Source organism: Cnephaeus nilssonii, assembly GCF_951640355.1.
Source record: "Cnephaeus nilssonii genome assembly, chromosome: 14".
Taxonomy (NCBI): Eukaryota; Metazoa; Chordata; class Mammalia; order Chiroptera; family Vespertilionidae; genus Cnephaeus; species Cnephaeus nilssonii.
Genome location: NC_137085.1, coordinates 13,838,584 through 13,854,973, shown reverse-complemented (window position 1 = coordinate 13,854,973; position 16,390 = coordinate 13,838,584). Strand labels below are relative to the sequence as shown.

The 16,390-nt window shown below is 45.6% G+C and overlaps 1 protein-coding gene across 2 annotated transcripts in view; it reads left to right on the top strand.

Annotated features, from left to right (window-relative positions):
* BRINP1 (BMP/retinoic acid inducible neural specific 1) overlaps positions 1–16,390 on the top strand; it is a 161,444-nt gene that overhangs the window by 35,742 nt on the left and 109,312 nt on the right. For both annotated transcript variants that reach the window (XM_079791451.1, XM_079791450.1), the window contains exon 2: positions 15,692–15,959. In XM_079791451.1, the coding sequence (XP_079647577.1) occupies positions 15,742–15,959 (218 nt within the window). In that variant the 5' untranslated portion in view covers positions 15,692–15,741. The remainder of the gene's footprint in view (positions 1–15,691; positions 15,960–16,390) is intronic.

Sequence of the window (16,390 nt, the reverse complement as noted above, 5' to 3'; positions counted from 1 at the left end):
CCACTTCTTCACACACTCTCTCGTCTGGCATTATTTCCCTGCATCCAAAGCAAAGCAAAAGTGAGCATGGTTCTCTCCTTCCCTCTCTCTCTTTCCCTCTATCCTTCCCTCTTTCTTCTTCTCTCTCTAGTGATACGTAAGTTTCTTCTTTCTTGTACCAGTATGGAATCATAACCCGAAACAATGTTAAATTTGGAAGAAATCGCCCGAGCTCACCATCCTGATTCTAATAAGTACGAAGACCAAGTTCCCTAGACGAGGGGTTATGTTACCCCGTCTTGCTTCTGCAGTGGGATTGGCCTGGGGCTAGAATTTAGACTCAACCTAGTCCTGTCGGGTAAACCTCATGGCCTCCTCTCCTTGATCCTCCATAAGCTGATGGCCCGAGAGCTGGGGTCCAATCAGGAAGGGGCTGGAGACATGTCTGCAGAATCTCAGACTCAGAACTTCAAGTCTCAGGAACTCGATCCCTTGTCTATGAAGTGTGGGCTCGGTTTCGTCACCCGCCCATAGTGTGGGGATCAGATGGAGTCCTTTGTTCCTGACGGTGCTAGACGGCTAGGCCTGCGCCTCTCCTGCTGCTTGCGATCACCGGGCCGCTCCCATGAATGGGGACTTTCCATTTCTCAAAGTTGTGTTTATTCCATAAGGAGCATGGCAGCAGGTGTGGCATTTGGGGGCAAAGCCTGTCTTTCAGGAGCTCGCTCCTTCATCTCCCTGCCTACTGTGTGCTCGGCCCGGCCCAGCCCGGAAGCAGCCCTCCGCTGGGACTGCATGAAAGCCGCCTTGGTCAGGGGCTGTCTCAGCCAGAAATAGACCAGTGGTTTCCTTGAAAGTTTCACAAAAATGGATCCTTTGGGTCAAAGGCTCCTTAATCTGCAAAACACAAGCTGTTTGCCTGACTTGCGGCCTCAGCAGACTTCCTAGGCTTGAAGGGGCTTTGGTATGGAAAAATGGTTTGTGTTTTGAAGATTAAGGGCCCTTTCATCCAAAAGATGCATTTTTTTTCTCCTATTTCCTCAAGCTCCCAAAGAAACACTATGTTCCTTTCTGGTGTAAACGCTGCAGCCTCCTTTGGTATGCGGAGATGGATTAGAGTGCACTGCACACTCACGGGCTGGGAGGAGAGAACTCAGTGAACCCCAGTGCCCCTCTCTTTTAGGACCAGCCCTCCTCTCCTAGTCCCGGTCTGGGCCAGTCATCCCTGAAAATGCACTCAAATCATCTGGGAGTGTTTTCAGACTGCAGATTCTGGGCCCTCACCGTCAGAATTTCTGATGAAGTCTCAAGGAGAAAATGCGTCTTAAAAGCAGAGACTGCTTGGGACTCACCAGCTTCAAGATAACCTGGCTTGGGGACCAGAGTCCCCAGCCCCGTAACTGTGCCGTGTGGTGGTGAGGAGCCTACATTACGGAGAGACCTAGAATCAAATCACAGCTCCGACTCTTACTACTCATCATGTGACTTGGGACAAATGACTGACCTTCACTGACCCTGTTGCCTCAGCACAAAATGGGAACCGCGTGTCTGCTAGCTACTCTCCCACCACCACCACTGCCGGTTCAGTGGCCTTAAACAGCTGCATCTATGATCCCAGCTCGTGCGTCTGTGGGCCAGCGAGGGGCCCGCTGGTCTAAGCCAGCCTCGCTGGTCTAGCCTGCCCCGCCCTTGCTCCTCAGGTTCAGCAGGGGGCCCTGCCCTAAGCTTGGCTGACTGAGGCACCTCAGCGGGTTGGTCTCTTCCACGCCCTTCATCCTCCCTCTGAAAACCAGTCACATCCTTCTTGTGGCAGAAGCAGGAGCGCAGGAGGTGATGCAGCAGCCCATGAGGCCCCTTGAGGCTCAGAACTGGCAGCCATCACTCCTGCCTCATTCCAAGAGCCCAAGGGACTGATGGCAGTGAGCCTCAGTGGGAGGAATGGGAAATAGCCTTCACCTCTTTAGTAGAAGTTCTGGGGAACCTCATGACAAAGTGCCTGGTCGCAGGGAAAGGTGACGACGGGGGGCCATTAATCTCTCACACCTACTCCATAGGTGGTGGTGAAAGTCAACTGAGGCCATATCTGTACAGTTCCTGACACGGTTCCAGTCATACACTAAATGTCCTTTAATTGTGTTCATCATGGTCATGACTATAGAAAGGACTCAAAATGGTGGCTAGAATTATTAATCTAGAGTTTCCAAATCTAGCAACACAGATAGGAAAACAGATGCTCAGAGGGGTGACGAAGCTTCCTCAAAAGTCACACAGATGCGGTAGGTTGAGAAATCAGACAGCACAATGATGTTTTATTTGGGATTTGAAGGACAATAGGCAGGACCTTGGTTCTAGCTTATTGTGATATCTGACATTCCAGCAATTGCGAGGCATTTCTTATAGAGTTAGGCAATGGCCTCAGATGATCCTACCCATCTCCCTTCCCTGCAAGGACATGGGTCTTATAAGAAGATGTGACTTTAGTGTACATAATATTCACCTGGGGCATTGATTTAAAATGCAGATCCAGGTACCTTTCTTGCTAGGGATTGCAATTCAGTAGGTCTGGTGAAGGGTCCAGAAGATTAAATATTTATTAAGCATCTCTAGTGATTTTGACCGAAGTGGTCTGTGCCCACTTTTTTTTTGAAACCTGAGGGAAAGCAGTACTGAATCCCTTGTATCTCTGGTCGAATCTCGCATTAATAGGACCGGAGATCATCTATGGCAGCATGGAAGCTCTCAGATCTGAGGGAGCTTAGAGAGTGTTGGAAAGAGACAGTGGTGATAGAGGAAGACGGACTTGACTGTGCACATGCTTACCAAGGAACTCTCATGGCAGCAGGAACATCCCAAAGCAAGAACCACGGAAGGGTTAATGAAGTAACATTAGCTGAGCAAATTTTATATGGGTTTGCAGATGTGCGTTGAAAAAAATCACTGTTATCTGTTAAGCCTTCGTGTGTTGGTAGCCACAGAGAACCAAACTCACACTGGATTAAGGTTTAAAAAAGCAAAACAAAATAACACACTAGCTGTGAGACCATAAGTAAATTACTGCATCTTTTTGGACCAGGTTTCCTCTGCCATTAAGTGGGAATAATAAACAAACCTTTGGAGGCTTATTGTGAGGACCAAGTGAATTATGTGTGTTTTATTTAAATAATTCACTGGTGTTATCTCGCTGAAGGTTTATTTTCTCACTTCTGGAATGAGAGGTATAAATCCTGGCCGTGCATATGTTAACAGTGGCTCTGAGATCAGATGGGAGCTCGGTCCCTTTGCAGCATGAAGTCTTGCTGGAATGCAAGGATGGAATGAGGAGTGTCTTGAAAGAGTGAGGGCGCGAGAGGGAACTTACAGTATCCAAAGTGACCATGTTTTTCTAAAACTGTGACTGCCAACCCAGCACCTGCCTAAATATTCAGAGTGTGTCCCCTGCCTTGTGCTGTGGGTTCCATGATTGTCATGGACAAGCTGCAGTAGGAGCAGTCCTTTTAGCTCATCATTTTAAAAGAGCTGCATAAAAGAATGAACCCATTGCACAAACTATCCAAGCCCAAGGAGCTTCCATCCAAATGCACCCACCAGGAGCCTTTCAGCTGTTATCATTAGTGACCTGTTAGAAACGTCAAGCTAAGGGTCAGAGCTCTTGATGAGTAAATGTTGAAGTTTAGGTTCAGATGGAAACGTAAGTGTTTTATTTATTTGCTCCACTGAATATTAGGAATAGATTAGCCACAGGGAAGAATTTAGAGCCATTACCTCAGCAGAGCACTGTTTATTTATTGAACAATTATATTTTGAGCACCGGTGTAGTGCCAGTTCCCGTCTGTCTTGGGCATCTCATTTGAACTCTGGGCTCTTCAGTACATCTCTGTAGGAAGAGCATCCTTTTCTTACTCATCTGTGTGTCCCGTGCAGCATCTGATTTACTGATTTGCACATAATCGGTGGGTTTGCACGACTCGGTGCCTTTTGCTCCCACTGGTCCCACTAACTGAAATGTCTTCTAGGAAGTCCTTTTTCTCCCTTCAGCTGGAAATCACCACTGAACCATTAGAGCCCAAGGGAAACCTCAGCACCCCTGAGAAACTTTGAACTGGCTCTGTTTGAATTACTTTTCCTCTCATTCATTCCAACACTTTATTTAGGTCTCCAATAAAACTCAATTTGGTCCGTCCAGTGTGGCTCAGTGGTTGAACATCGACCCATGCGCTAAGAGGTTGCTGGTTTGATTCCTGGTCTTGGCACATGCCAGGGTTGTGGGCTCAATCCTCCATAGGGGGTGTGCAGGAGACAGTCTGTGGTTCTTTCTTTCTCATTGATGTTTCTCTCTGTCTCTCTTCTCTCTCTCCTTTCCTCTCTCTAATAATAAAAACACATTTTTAAAATTATTTTTTTTTAAAAACCAGCTCAATTTGTTGTGTTGCAATTTGGGGGATAAGGATTTCTCTCCCTTGCCAGCTTATGGTTTCCTAAATCCATGGACACATACTTATTTTTCTTTGACTTTCCAATAGCTGATACTCCAATCCCAGACCCCATGCTGTTCTTTCAATCAATACTAATTTTCTTTCTCTTTCATATTTTTATTTTCTTTTATATCTATTCTCTGAGTTTATAAATATCATCCTCATCTTTCTAAGAAGGAAAAAATCCTCCATGGACTCTTTGCTTCCTTCTCTGGTGGAGGGAAATGAAGCCCTGGCTAATGCCTTTGGGGTATTTTTCTTTGCCAACTTAGTACTCTGCACTCTATGCTTCCATTTATTCATGCCCCATTCATTACTTAATCTCTTTCAATGAATTTCAGTTCCCATTAAGACATTGAAACACTGTCAACCACCTCTGGATTCTTAAGTGCAAGAGGCATTTTGAGTCCTTCTCATATTGTACCACTCTGTAGTTTTTTGGAACTCGAGACCCTTATCTTCTTAAATGTTTCTGCTCCTCTGGCTTTGCTGATACTATTCTCTCATGGTTCTCCTCCTCCTCCTCTTACAGTCTTTCCTTACTATACTTCGTGGGATTCTTTCCCATTTGATCCTTCTTAAACATGAGCATCGCTCCATATTTGTTTCCGCTACTCTCGTCTCACATGTATTCACTGGGTGTGCTCATCCACCTGCAGAGCACTAACACCACTAGTTCAAAATGTTTTACAAATCTCTACCTCTCTGTTGGCCTCTCTTTTGGTTTGGACTCAAGGAGTCTTCAGTCTACTGAAAATTCTGACTTAAATGTCCAATAGACACCTCAAACTCCACAGGTCCAAGAGATAACTTGTCATCGTTTACTCTAAACCTATTCTTTTTTTGTTATTGTTTATTAACATGAATGACACCGTCATCAGACTGGTCATCAAACCAGATAGAGGAGTCATCATTGACATCTTTCTTTCACCACCCATCCACTCAGACATCAACTCTTGCTAATTTTGCCTCTCCATTTTTTTTTTTTCACTCTGTCAAATGTAAGATATCTTGTTCAGGTCATATCTAGCATATCTAGCCTAAACTATCGTGATATCCTCCTCCATTCTATCCTTGTTCCTCTTAAATCTATCCACTACCCCTACAGTTGGAGTAAATGGAACTCTAAGGTAGAACTCCTCTGTTTAAAAGCCATCAATGGATCCCTGTGATCCCCCAGGGCTCATCCTGGCTCTAGATTTGTTCAGTTCATTCATTCATTAAGTACTAATTTAATGCCTACCATATGATTCAGATAAAATCCTGGGCATACATGGGGGAAAAGAGGGAAGAATCTATATCTTCAAAAAACCCACCAGTCATGCATAAATATCTCTATATATAAAAGCCTAAGCATCCGAACAACTGGTTGACCAGTTGTTATCACGTGCACTGACCACCAGGAGGCAGACGCTTAACGCAGGAGCTGTCCTCTGGTGGTCAGTGTGCTCCCACAGCCAACCTCCCGGGGCTGGCCAACCTCCCACAGTCCCTCCCCCACCGCCTCTCCCCCCAGCCGGCCTGCCTGGGCCAGCCAGCAAGGGGAGGGACTGCAGGAGGTTGGCCACCGGCCCCCATCAGGACTAGGCGAGACAGCCCCAATTGGCCCCCATCGCCGGCCAAGAAACCTGTGCACGAATTTGTGCACTGGGCCTCTAGTATAATTATAAAACAAGTCACCCCATTTAGCTTTTTGCATTATCTCCTGTCACTCCCTCCCTTAACATTCCACTGCAGTAACTTTGAAATGTTTATAGATATTATATTCATACCACACTTTTTCATTATTTCACATGCTTTTGTCCTGGCCTGAAATGCAGGGCCCACATTTTGTCACCTCACAAAGTTCTTTATCCTCTAACCACTTACCTGGATGCCATCTCCAGGAAGCATTCCCAGAGACCCTCACTTGGGGCTCTGTGCTCCACGGAACACTGTGTATACCCTGTCTTTGTCCTGTTATATTATACTAGAAGCCCAGTGCACGAAATTCGTGCACGGCGGGGGGTTGTCCCTCAGCCCAGCCTGTACCCTCTCCAATCTGGGACTCCTGGAGGGATGTCCGACTGCCCGTTTAGGCCCGATCCCTGGGATCGGGCCTAAACGGGCAGTCGGACATCTCTCTCACAATCCAGGACTGCTGGCTCCCAACTGCTTGCCTGTCTGCCTTCCTGATTGCCCCTAACCGCTTCTGCCTGCCAGCCTGATCACCCCCTAACCACTCCGCTGCCAGCCTGGTTGATGCTTAACTGCTCCCCTGCCAGCCTGTTTGCCCCCAACTTCCCTCCTCTGCCGGCCTGGTCACCCCTAACTGCCCTCTCCTGCAGGGTTGATCACCTCCAACTGCCCTCCCTTGCAAGCCTGGTCCCTCTCAACTGCCCTCCCTTGCAGGCCGGGTGCCTCCCAACTGCCCTCTCCTGCTGGCCATCTTGTGGTGGCCATCTTGTGTCCACATGGGGGCAGGATCTTTAACCACATGGGGGCAGCTATATTGTGTGTTGCAGTGATGACCAATCTGTATATTACTCTTTTATTAGCTAGGATAGAGGCCTGGTACAAGGGTGGGGGCCAGCTGGTTTGCCCTGAAGGGTGTCCCGGATCAGGGTGGGGTTCCCTTGGGGCGTGGAGCGGCCTGAGCGAGGGGCCTGTGGTGGTTTGCAGGCCGGCAACCCAAGGGGAGGCCCTGGTATCTAGAATTTATTTTCCTTCTACAATTGAAACTTTGTAGCCTGGAGCGGAGCCAAGCCTGCTGCTCCCTCCGGGGCAGCAGCCATCTCTGTGGCAGTTAATTCACCTTCTACAATTGAAACTTTGTAACCTTAAGCGGGTGAGCCCGGCCAGGGTGTGCGGAAAGCTTTGCTTCCCCTGTTGCCGCCGGCAACCCTGGCCTGCTCTCTCAAGCTCCATTCTGCCTCCATTTGTTTGAATTTGTTTACCTTCTATAATTGAAACTTTGTAGCTTGAGTGGAGGCTTAGGCCTGCAACGGCTATGGAAAGCTTGGCTTGCTCTGTTACCTGGGAAACCTTGCTCACTGTGGCTGTAGCCATCTTGGATTGGGGTTAATTTGCATACTCGCCCTGATTGGCTGGTGGGCGTGGCTTGACTGGTGGGTGTGGCTTATGTAGCAGAGTGATGGTTAATTTGCATATTACCATTTTATTAGAGAGGATTTATATTACCTGTTTCTTTGTCCATCTCCTGTGGATTGGGAGAACTAATTAAAGTAGTAGGGACTCAAGAAATATTTGTTGAATCTTATCAAACTGACCCAGAAAAGACATTCCAAAAATGTTAATTTCACTTTCCTTTTTGAAAGATCTCCTCAAAGACTGTTGATAATTTTGAGGGAAAGCTTAAAAGGCAGTTGCCCTGAATTTAGATCTTTGCATTTCTAAATGTGGCTCAAATGAAATATTTATGAGGAAAAAGATGCTATACATAACTTATAGATGTATTGTTAATTACAAAAATATATAGAGAGTATGATCAGAAAAAAAAGTTATTGATTCTTGTTTCCCACTGTTTAAACTTATTTCTGGATCAGGAATTCCTGTTATTTGAATGAAACTTAAGACAAGGCCATGATATTTTCAAGTGACATTCAACATTTTTCTGTTCACCTCTATTCCTCACATTTAGTCTTGGTTCAGCAATTAATGTGTCCAGTTCAGTATATTATAACAAATCGAATTTTATTTTAAAGTGGAAGCTTCACTATTCCTCCAGATTCTTCTGTTTTTCCCCAGTTTATGATTTTGCCTTATCTCCTCAGTCTTGCTGACCTTGATCTTGACTTCTTCAAGGTCCAGAGTTTTCTCACTGGCAAAAGTCTCTATAGAGGTAGCAAGAGTCTTCCTAGACTAGTACTTTCTCGTCAACTTTAAGGGCTTGGCATGTGTTTAGGCTAACATTTTTCACATGCAGTATATTTTTGGTGGTATCTAGAGCTTCTCTCTGTCTCTGGGATCTCTTGTGATTCCTTTGATGAAGGAAAATGCACCGCTTTACAGCTGCTCACTGACCAGTCATTGCTGTGTCCTTTGTAAATTACAAGGCAATTTCATTTCCTTTGGCTGGGATCCCCTTTCCCTCCAGGTCGGGGTCTAGGGCGACCTCTCCTGGCTTTCTGTTGCATGTGGCCCACCTCTGACTTATGGGGGACACATCCTTTTACACATGAGCTAAGCAGTTACCTCCCAAATGGGCAGCCCTCCTCTGCCGCCCGGTTTGAGCGGGCCCCTCTTTAGCTTTCCCTCCATAGAATTCATTTTTTTTTTTTTTTAGATTTTTCCAATGTGAGTCAGACACCAATACACCCTGTTCCCCCCACCTACATGGGCCATTTTTAAAATATATATATTTTTTATTGATTTCAGAGAGGAAGGGAAGGGAGAGGGAGATAGAAACATCAATGATGAGAAAATCATTGATTGGCTGCCTCCTGCACACCCCACACTGGGGATTGAGCCCACAACCCGGGCATGTGCTCTGTCCGGGAATCGAACCTGGACCTCCTGGTTCAACCATTGAGGCACACCGGCTGGGCTGCAGGGGACATTTATCATGTTGACTGTGTGGTCTTGTTGAAGCTCATGGTGAGGGGCTTCTACCCTGATTGTGCCCCTGTGTTGTTTGGGGATGGGCAGGAGGATTCGCCACACGCTGTCTGTTCTCACTCAGACTCCATTTGTGATCTCTGCCATCATGTGATGGGAAGGTTGAGAATCTCAGAAAGCTCATTTTAGCTACCTTTTTTGAGATTCTAAATAGTGGTCACCCACCTCTCTTTAGAATATGGTATCTATTGTCTTGGGATTCAACTAAAACCAATAGTTGCATTTAAAATCCTACTTAATCCTTCTCTGAACCCCACAAGGTACTCATCCTCCTCTTATTGCCCGTGTTTTACAAACGTGGAGACTGAGTGCTCATGGTCACCCAGCTTTGTAGGTTTGTGTCTCTGGTGAAAGAGCCTTATCCGGAGATCCAGGTTTCAAAGGTGAAGCCTGGATGAGGTCATCAGGTTGACCCAGGCTCCAGGGGTAGGCACTGTTGGTGATCTCAGATCCCAGATCCGGTGACTCGCCTTAGGGACCCTGAGGGTGGGGGACAGAGGAGGCAGTCCTTCCACCCTTGGCCCAGAATGTGGGCCACGGCTCTGCAATGCATACAGAACCAGCGGAGGAGCTTCTCTCTCATCTCTCCTGCGTGCTCCTCGGATGTAAATAATTTACAGTGGCAACAGTTAGAGAATGTGCTCTGCGTAGGATGAGCCTGATTCCCTTCATAACTCTATAGGCTTCCATATAGCATGGTTCAGCTGAGGGTCCCACGTGCCCTCCATTCCACAGCCCTTGTCAGCTGCTCCACATCTTCCGGGACACCCTGCAGTAGAGGGCCTGGGACTCACAGAAAGTCACGGGGGGTCACGGGTAGCACTGGGCATAGAACCAGCCTCTCTTTCACAGGCTTTTAACCCAGTGGCAGGAAGTTCCCTGTATGGATGTTGGAAAAACACCAGCTCTGAAATGCATGGTATATACTGTATATCCAGGGCTGACTCTAGGAGGTGCAGATTGGGAGATGTGAAAGTGTGTGTTTGTAATGTATTTAATATCTGTCCACCTATTGATTTTGAAGGGAGGAAGCAAGTGTTCAACCAAACAGTTGCAGGGGGGAGAGTGAATCGAGTCCTTGAAATGTTGATAAAAACGTGGAGATGGCCCTAACTGGTTTGGCTCAGTGGATAGAGCGTCGACAGACTGAAGGGTCCCGCGTTCAATTCTGGTCAAGAGCATATGGCTGGGTTGCGGGCTCGAAAACCAGTAGGGGGCGTGCAGGAGGCAGCCTATTGAAGATTCTCATCATGATGTTTCTATCTCCCTCTCCCTTTCCCTTCCTCTCTGAAATCAATAAAGATATATTAAAAAACAAACAAACAAACAAACAAAAAACGTGGAGGTGGATGAGTGACCTTCTCAGGCAGGATTAAAGAGCAGATCATAAGTCACATATAGCCCTGCACTGTCCAGTAAAAGTAGAATTCCATCTACATATATAATTTTAAGTTTTAGCAGCCATATTAAAGCAATTAAAAATATACAGGTGAAATGAATTTTAATCATATATTTAATCCAATACATACAAATTAGTAATATTTTAACATGTAACCAGTATAAAATATTAGGGAGATATTTTACATTCTGTTACTCCTACTAAGTCTTTGAAATCTGGAGCTCTGTATTTTAAGCTTGCAGCATACCTGGATTTGGAGTAGCCACATTTCAAGTGCTGAGAGCCACTTTGAGAGCCACAGTGGCTCCCAAACTGGACAGTGCAAACTCCATCCTAGCTCTGCCATTTGCCAGCTCTGTTGTGTTGGGCCAGTTACTTAAACGTTTGAACCCCAGTTTCCCCTCCTCTCATGTATAATATGGAGATCATAATCTCTCATCGTATTGAGAGGAGGTCACATGTGTAAAGCAACTAGTGTGGTTCATGGTATATAGTAATGGCTCAGTGAACGTGTGGTTCTTTCCTCAAACTGACTTCCATGGCAACTAAACTGTAAGCTCCTTTCAGGAGATGGACTCTATCTAGAAATAAACCAGTGCTGACCCTCTCTCTCTCCCTTCCTTCTACTGATATCCCCCCCCGCCCCGCCCCCCTGCCAGGCATTTGCACCACTCACGCCTTCACTTCCTTTAGGTCTCTTCGGAAAAACCACTTAACCTGAGAAGCTTTTTCTGAACACCTTGTGTGTAAAAATGGCCCCCTCACTCTCAGTCCCCTCTTACCTGCTTTGATTTTCTTTGGAGCACTTCTCACCATCATAGATACAGTTACTTCTCATTTGTTTATTTCTCCCAACCCAATAGAAAATAAACTCCCAGAGGGCCCAGGTTGCTCTGTTTACTATATAATGTCCAGCTAAATATGTTAGTGGATGAATGAATACATTTATTGGACATCCCCAAAGCTTTGTCCTTGGCAGGAAGCACTGAATTGAAATACACAGGTCTTGCTTGATGAGAAAGGGAAAGAGAAATATAAATGGTCAAATGCCTCAGAGGCCCTTATTCTCACTAAAACCTCTGCTACCCTGTGTCCTACCCTCTCCTACTCCTAGACTTGTTTTATGCTACTTGCCCTGCTGGAATTTCCTTCACTTCATCTCCGCTTAACAAAACCTCACATGCTATGTAAGGCCCTGCTCGAATACCACGTTTTCTACAGGGTCCCTTCCAGATCTCCTGGTTGAAAACATTATCTCTGGCCTCTCTTCCTCCATTGGATTTTTTTCCTTTTGCTCTAGTGTTTATGACAGCATGTTTCATATTAGAATTTTTCATGGATGAGTGTGACTCCTCACACTATATTGAACCTGTGGAGGGAAGGTCCTGACCTCAGCTGGGGCAGGATGAGGGTGGGGATGTAGTTGAAATTGTACAGTCTCTGTGATGAGAAGCCCAGGGGTTAGAATCTTGAATCTAATACTTCAGAGTTGTGGGCTTGGGAAAGTTATTCAATGTCTTTAAGCCCCAGGGTACTCATCTGTGAAATGGGATAGCTGTGGCCACCTCGTGGAGTAAACCTTTGTTAAGATCTACTCTGTACTGCGTGCTTTAATCACTACCAAGAGGGCAGACACAGATCTAAGCACACAGTAGATGCCCAATAAATAGTCACGTGACCTTTACATGATTTCAAATCTCTAGTTCAGTGGGTGCTAATAGGGGCTTGTTTACAGAATGGAAGTCACAGTGTCCATGGTAATACTAGTATGATAACATGTAGGTAACAAATCTATTGGCACTCACTAGAATGAATGGCTTGTTCTTGCCCAGTGAAATATCTGCATCTAATGAAATTCACTGTAGAGAAACTTTTGTTTTCACTTTTGGTGTTCTGTGGATTATTGTGATTTTCTTTTCTTTTTTTTTTTTCCCAGTTTTTTTAATTTAATTTTATTTTATTTTATTTATTTATTTATTTTCAATTTTTTTTATTAAGGTATTATATGTGTACATATCTTACCATTGCCCCCCCCACTCCCATATTATTGTGATTTTCTAAGTCACCAGAGATATATATTCTGACTCCTTCCACAAAGCACTCATCTCTACTTGCTCAAGTGTAGGTTTTATCATAGGCCCCACAAAGGTTCACACACAGCCATATACAACCACTGCATTGTTGAGGCAACTGGCCAAAATGAAAACCAGGAGCTAAAAGGTAGAAGTCCAGTACAATTGGCCTCTGAGATCATGATCTGTAAAATTGAAACGTTGGATTAGAGCAGGGTTTTACTTTTGCACCATTGCCATTCGAGCCCAGTGTTTTTGTTGTGGGGAGCTGTCCTGTGCATTTGTAGGATCTTTCGCAGCATCCCCTAGCCTCTACCCACACGATGTGAGTAGCAACGCTCAGTCATGACAATCAAAGATGTCCCCAGGGAGACAAAATGGCCACCACTTGGGAAGCACTGGATTAGGTCTTTCAAATTGCAGCTAATTCTAGGACTGCAGGCTGAGGCCTCACTCGCTGCTGTTCCCTGCAGAGCTTCCTTCCACTTTGGAAAGCTGCAGTGTTCTGAATCGTGTTTCCTTACAAACAGCGTAACAGCCAAGCATTCCCTCACTGGTTCCCACCCGCACCCACTTACAACAGAAGCCATGTGGAAGGTTCGTATGGGTGACACGCTGCGATTTCACTGTGTTGTAGCTCCCCACCGAGATCTCTGAGCAGCCGCCTCCACCCCCTGCTTGCCACTCAGGTGGGCCTGGCAGGCAGTTTTGGCAGCTGCAGCTGTTACAGTTCTGCACTCACCACGCACGGCTTTGTTTGAGGCTCTAAACAAAACTTCAGGCCACAGCTCCTGACAGCCACTCCTCTGCTCACGTGCCTCTCTCCTGGCCGCTGACAGCTGGGGCTCGCGGGGCCAAGCATATTTCGGTGGCTCCTCATAATAAAATGGTGCAGTTGGGCAATGGAGGGAAACATCTAATTGAGTAGGAAATCCCCATCTCCTTTGTAATTTCTTTTAAAAAATATAATTTTACTGATTTCAGAGCGGAAGGGAGAGGGGAAGAGAGAAACATCAATAATGAGAGAGAATCATTGATCGGCTGCCTCCTGTACGCCCCACACTGGGGATTGAGCCTGCAATCTGGGTATGTGCCCTGAATGGGAATTGAACTGTGACCTCCTGGTTCATAGGTCGATGCTCAACCACTGATCCACACTGGCCGAGCTCCATCTTTTTTTTCCTATCTTGGATTTTCTTCCCATTTCAGTTGGAAGCGTAGACAAATAAGATATCATATCTATTCGTGTTTATACATCATTTTACGCTTGGCAAGATGTTTGTGTCCTTGCCGCATTTTTAAAAGGTAGAAATAAGAATCTGAGATCTAGAGAGAGGACATGACTGTCCAAAGTCACACCACTAGCCGTGAGTAGAAACAGTCTTTTAAAGGTTCTTTCCAGATACAGGCTCATAGCCCAGTGAGCAAGGCAGTCACAAACAATTAAGTGTAATGAAAGATAATAAGCACTAACATACAGTCATGTAAAGTGAGCAACTAGAGCCGGGAGAAAGGATCAACTAACACTTTTGGAGACGAATAGAAAAAGGAAATTATCTTTGAGGACCTGGCTCAGCTGGCTACTACAGGATGAACAGGACTTGGCTGGGCAGGGGGACAGTATGAGCAAAGACACTCCCAGCAGGAAATGAGTGAACACCATCAGCACCAACATTCATCATTATCATTATCCTCACCATCACGGGGCACTTGCTACATGTCAGCCACTGGGTGGAACACTTCACATAAATTGTGTCATTGCATTTTAACACTAGGTGCTATTGTTTTGTTTTGTTTTTTAATATATATTTTTTATTGATTTCAGAGAGGAAGGGAGAGGGAGAGAGAGATAGAAACATCAATGATGAGGGAGAATCATTGATCAGCTGCCTCTTGCACACCCCACATTGGGGATCAAGCCTGCAACTCGGGCATGCGCCCTGACTGGGAATTGAACCCTGACCTCCTGGTTCAGAGGTCCACTCTCAACTGCTGAGCCACTCCCTCAACTGCTGAGCCACGCCAGCCTGGCATTAGGTGCTATTGTTAATCACATTTTACAGACAGGGAAACTGAGACTCAGAGAGGTTAAATGACTTGCCTGAAGTCATGCTTTTTATAACTGACGAGACCTGGATTCAAAGCTACCTTTCAGTAAGGACTAAAATGAGCTCTTCTAGAATAAGTGGGTTGGGGGACATAGACAACACAATTATAGGCTAGTACGTAGAATTTTGATGAAGTGATAACAACAAAATTTATAAATTTTCAAAAGGCAAGGTGTGGCCATGTAGTCTCTCTTCTTTTCTTCCCCCCTCTCCCCCGCCTGCCCCACCAAGGAGCCTCTTCTAAACTCCCCCTTCGTAAGCATTTCTCCAACATGGCCTCACTGTGCTATTCTACCATCCCCCCAATAAGAGGTGGCTAAGGCCCTACCTAGTTTCTGAACATCAGGGAACCTTGAGGCTCAGAATCACCAGCAGGTGAATCTCAGTCACGTCTCCTTGGGGTGAGGGAGGCACCCTACTGAGCACTGTAGAAGTGACTCTAACGAGCTTCACAGACTCTTCCCCTGTAGGTATCCCACCCAGAAGGTCATGCTCATAATCCGTCCCGAGATGGTGTGCATTCATGTAATCATGCAAAGTGCGCATTCAGTAGCTACATGTCTGTGTGAGAGGAGGAGAGGAAGGAATTCTCATTTACTGAGTCCCTGTCTTGAGAGGCAGGTTGTTTGTGAAGGTAGTAGGTGGGCCAGACACTTGAGTTCTGTCTCCATATCCCTGAGACTTGGTCTCTGCATTCGCTCATTTCATATGTTCTTTCAACACATAAGCCTTGAAGACTTTCCATGTGCCAAGTGCCAAGATACAGACACTTAAGCTTATCCTATGTTCTGCAGATAATGAAACTGCATTCCTAAGAAGTTAAGCAATTTACAGGTTGATACAGCATGTGAACAGCAAAGCAGGAACGTGATGTTGTGCTCTTAACCAGATACTGTACTGAATTTTGTAAACCTTAAAGCACTGTACTGATATAAGATAGTATTAAGAAAATGTGTTAACAACATTTTCTCCTTTGTCTTTCTTCTCTGTCTCTGTCTCTCTCTCCCACCTTCCCTCCCTGCCTCTCTCCTCCTTTCTCCACAGGACTCCACAGAATGGAGCAAGAATGAGAGGAAAAAGGCCGGCAGAAAAGCATGAACTGGAGGTTTGTTGAGCTCCTCTACTTCCTGTTTATATGGGGCCGTATCTCAGTGCAGCCCTCCCACCAGGAACCAGCTGGGACAGACCAACATGTCTCCAAGGAATTTGATTGGCTCATTTCAGACAGGGGGCCTTTCCACCACTCCAGGAGCTACCTATCCTTTGTGGAAAGACACCGTCAAGGATTTACAACTAGATATAAAATATACAGGTAAGATTGGGGCTAAGCTGGTCTTTGCCTTTCATTCATAGAAAGCTTCCGGGGTCAGCCATTGGCATGGGCCTTACTGTAAGGGGGAATGTCTGGGCCAAGGAACCCTTCAGCAGGATGTCAGTCACTTTTTCACTTATTGATTGATTGATTGATTGATTGTTCACTTTGCACAAGAGATTAGCAATGGCAATGAGAAGAGCAAATAGCTAACCTTTATTGAATATGTACTGTGCTCTGGGCATGATACATACTATCTTGTTTAAAACTTATAAACCATCAGAGATAGGTTCTGTCTGTTTTCTCCACTTTATAGATGAGGTGACTAAGCTTCATCGAGGTGAAATAACTTGTGTTAAGTCACATTGGAAATGGTCAAATATTTTTAGTCAACCACATCAGGTGTTGTTTTGCAAATGCTGTCAGTGCAT